At 31.3% G+C, this 2,500-nt stretch overlaps 1 protein-coding gene across 4 annotated transcripts in view; it reads left to right on the forward strand.

Moving 5' to 3' along the window:
- Positions 1-2,500, forward strand: part of LOC137619550 (lipase lipl-4-like) — a 110,991-nt gene that overhangs the window by 81,700 nt on the left and 26,791 nt on the right. For all 4 annotated transcript variants that reach the window (XM_068349647.1, XM_068349648.1, XM_068349650.1 and 1 more), the window contains one exon: positions 2,116-2,223. In XM_068349647.1, the coding sequence (XP_068205748.1) occupies positions 2,116-2,223 (108 nt within the window). The remainder of the gene's footprint in view (positions 1-2,115; positions 2,224-2,500) is intronic.

Genomic DNA, 2,500 nt, shown 5'->3' on the forward strand with positions numbered 1-2,500 from the left:
TACTCTCTTTGCATCAATTCCATCTAATGAATGTACTGTAGACTTGTGGTTGCCGAATCCATTAATAGAGACCAAACTAAATTTAATGAGTGGTGAAGATTATGTGGGGTTGGTGAAGTTGAACCCTAACAAAACTCAAAGTATAATTGTCAGTAAGTCAAAAACGGTTGCTACTCAACATCAAAATCTTTAAATTGATGTGTCTTTAACTTATACAACTCATTTAAAATCATGGGAGGGATTCTTGATTGCAAATTTAGTTTTGAAAAAAAAAGGAGGGATAAAAGAGAACTTTTGAAATAAAATCTACCACACAGTATTGTAGAATATGAAATAATGCCAAAACTAAACCGGATAAAATTAACCGAAGGACCCATCCTGTTTTAATTATAAAAACTGAAAACATGATAGAAATTTTTCTCAAAACGAAAAAAATGCAATTATACAAATATGGATACCTTCATTACCACAGCAGACTAAAGATTTTCTAAAGTTTCAAGTGAGCCATCTCCCTTATATAATAAAGAGCATGTATCTGGCTATATATATATGTATATATATATATATATATATATATATATACACACATATATATATATGTATATATATATATATATATATATATATATATATATATATATATATATATATTTCCAGTCACTGTCAGTGGCATTACCAGACGTATGACTACTTGGCCTCTCCCCGACCTTCGCGTAGGGGGGGGGGGAAGAGAGAGTAGTCATACCCTGGTGAGAGGGGTACCCCGAGAGGTTCACTCAGAAACTACAATCTCCCACAAATTACCGAAACTATCGTGTTGTAGTTAAGAAAGGGGGATGGGTGGGAAGGGTTGAATCTAGGCGTGTGTGTGTGCATACCTATCTAAATATTTAGTCGTCATTTTTACGGGGCGCGTACACTTATCTCATAATCAATAGCCATCTCGACTCAGAACTTGGCCCAAGCAAAAGAAAAGAAAATTGCCTTTGGCCAATAATAAGCATTCCTAATCAAAATCTCAGGAATATTCAAGCATTAAATCAGCTTAATATTTCTTATCAAATGCCAAAAATAAAATCAATTTTGCGTGAAAACACTATTGTTCTTCAATACTGTAAAGATTGAACTCTTCTAACTGCGAGTCGTCTTTAAACCAAGCTTTACTCAACCTTAAGTAGTAGATGCTTATCAAATCTGCCGTACCAAAAATACATGTTTATTCTGAATCTTTAGCTCACTTTAAATGCAAAACATTGAAATTGTACACTCACTACGATCATACCTTTTAAATTACTTCATAACCTTGAAACCTACCTCAATCACAGTCGCCTAATGGAGTCTTATCAAATACTGCAAGTGAATGATAAAAGATGCAGACGTCATTTTTTTTTCCATATTTATAGACCCGTCAGACCTTGAGAATCTTCAATGCCGAGACCGGACTGGATTGTCATTGTGATATTTCTGTTTTGTATTGCGTAATGTTTACAAGCCTGGAATTGCATATTTTGTATTTTAGTACATGTAATGCTAAACGGGTTACAACTGCTTTAGGTCCATCAATCCAGAGAACTAACGCTTGATTATTATTATTATTATTATTATTATTATTATCATTATTATTATTATTACTTATGACTTATTGCTAATTTGTTCTCTTCATTTATTTATTTACTTATTTCCTTTCCTCAATGGGCTATTTTTCCCTGTTGGAGCCCCTGGGCTTATAGCATCTTGCTTTTCCAACTAGGGTTGTAGCTTGGATTGTAATAATAATAATAATAATAATAATAATAATAATAATAATAAAACCCTGGTTGGAAAAGCAAGATGCTATAATCCCAAGGGCTCCAACAGGGAAAAATAGCCCTTTGAGGAAAGGAAATAAGGAAATAAATAAACGATATAATTAATGAACAATTAACATATATATTTAAAAATATTATCAACATTAAAATCTATAAACTAAGCAAATGGTTATCCACATACACCGTAACTTCAATTACTTTGCATTTCCACTTATTGACGACAATTTATTGAAGCTAATCAAAATCTAGGTGGAAAATTTAGTGATTTAGAGATTCTATATAATCTATTCAATTTTCTTTATTCCAGATACAATCAACAATCAAGGCCAAAAGGAGCCAAGGGTTGTGTTCATCCAGCATTGTGTCCTCTGCTCCAGCGCAGATTTCGTCATGAATGACCCCAACCAGGCACTCGGTAAATATTGAGGTTAAGAGCCTCTCGGAACTTTATTATTAAAAAGAATAGAAACTGCTTTCACTGTTATCAGTTACAATACGCAAAATTTCTAGTGAAGTACTTTAGGACATAAAGTTTACTATTAAGCCCTGATTATACATATATATATATATATATATATATATATATATATATATATATATATATATATATATATATATATATATATATATACATATATCTATACATACATACATATATCTATACATATATATATATATATATATATATATAT

This window comes from Palaemon carinicauda, chromosome 26 (assembly GCF_036898095.1).
Source record: "Palaemon carinicauda isolate YSFRI2023 chromosome 26, ASM3689809v2, whole genome shotgun sequence".
NCBI lineage: Eukaryota > Metazoa > Arthropoda > Malacostraca > Decapoda > Palaemonidae > Palaemon > Palaemon carinicauda.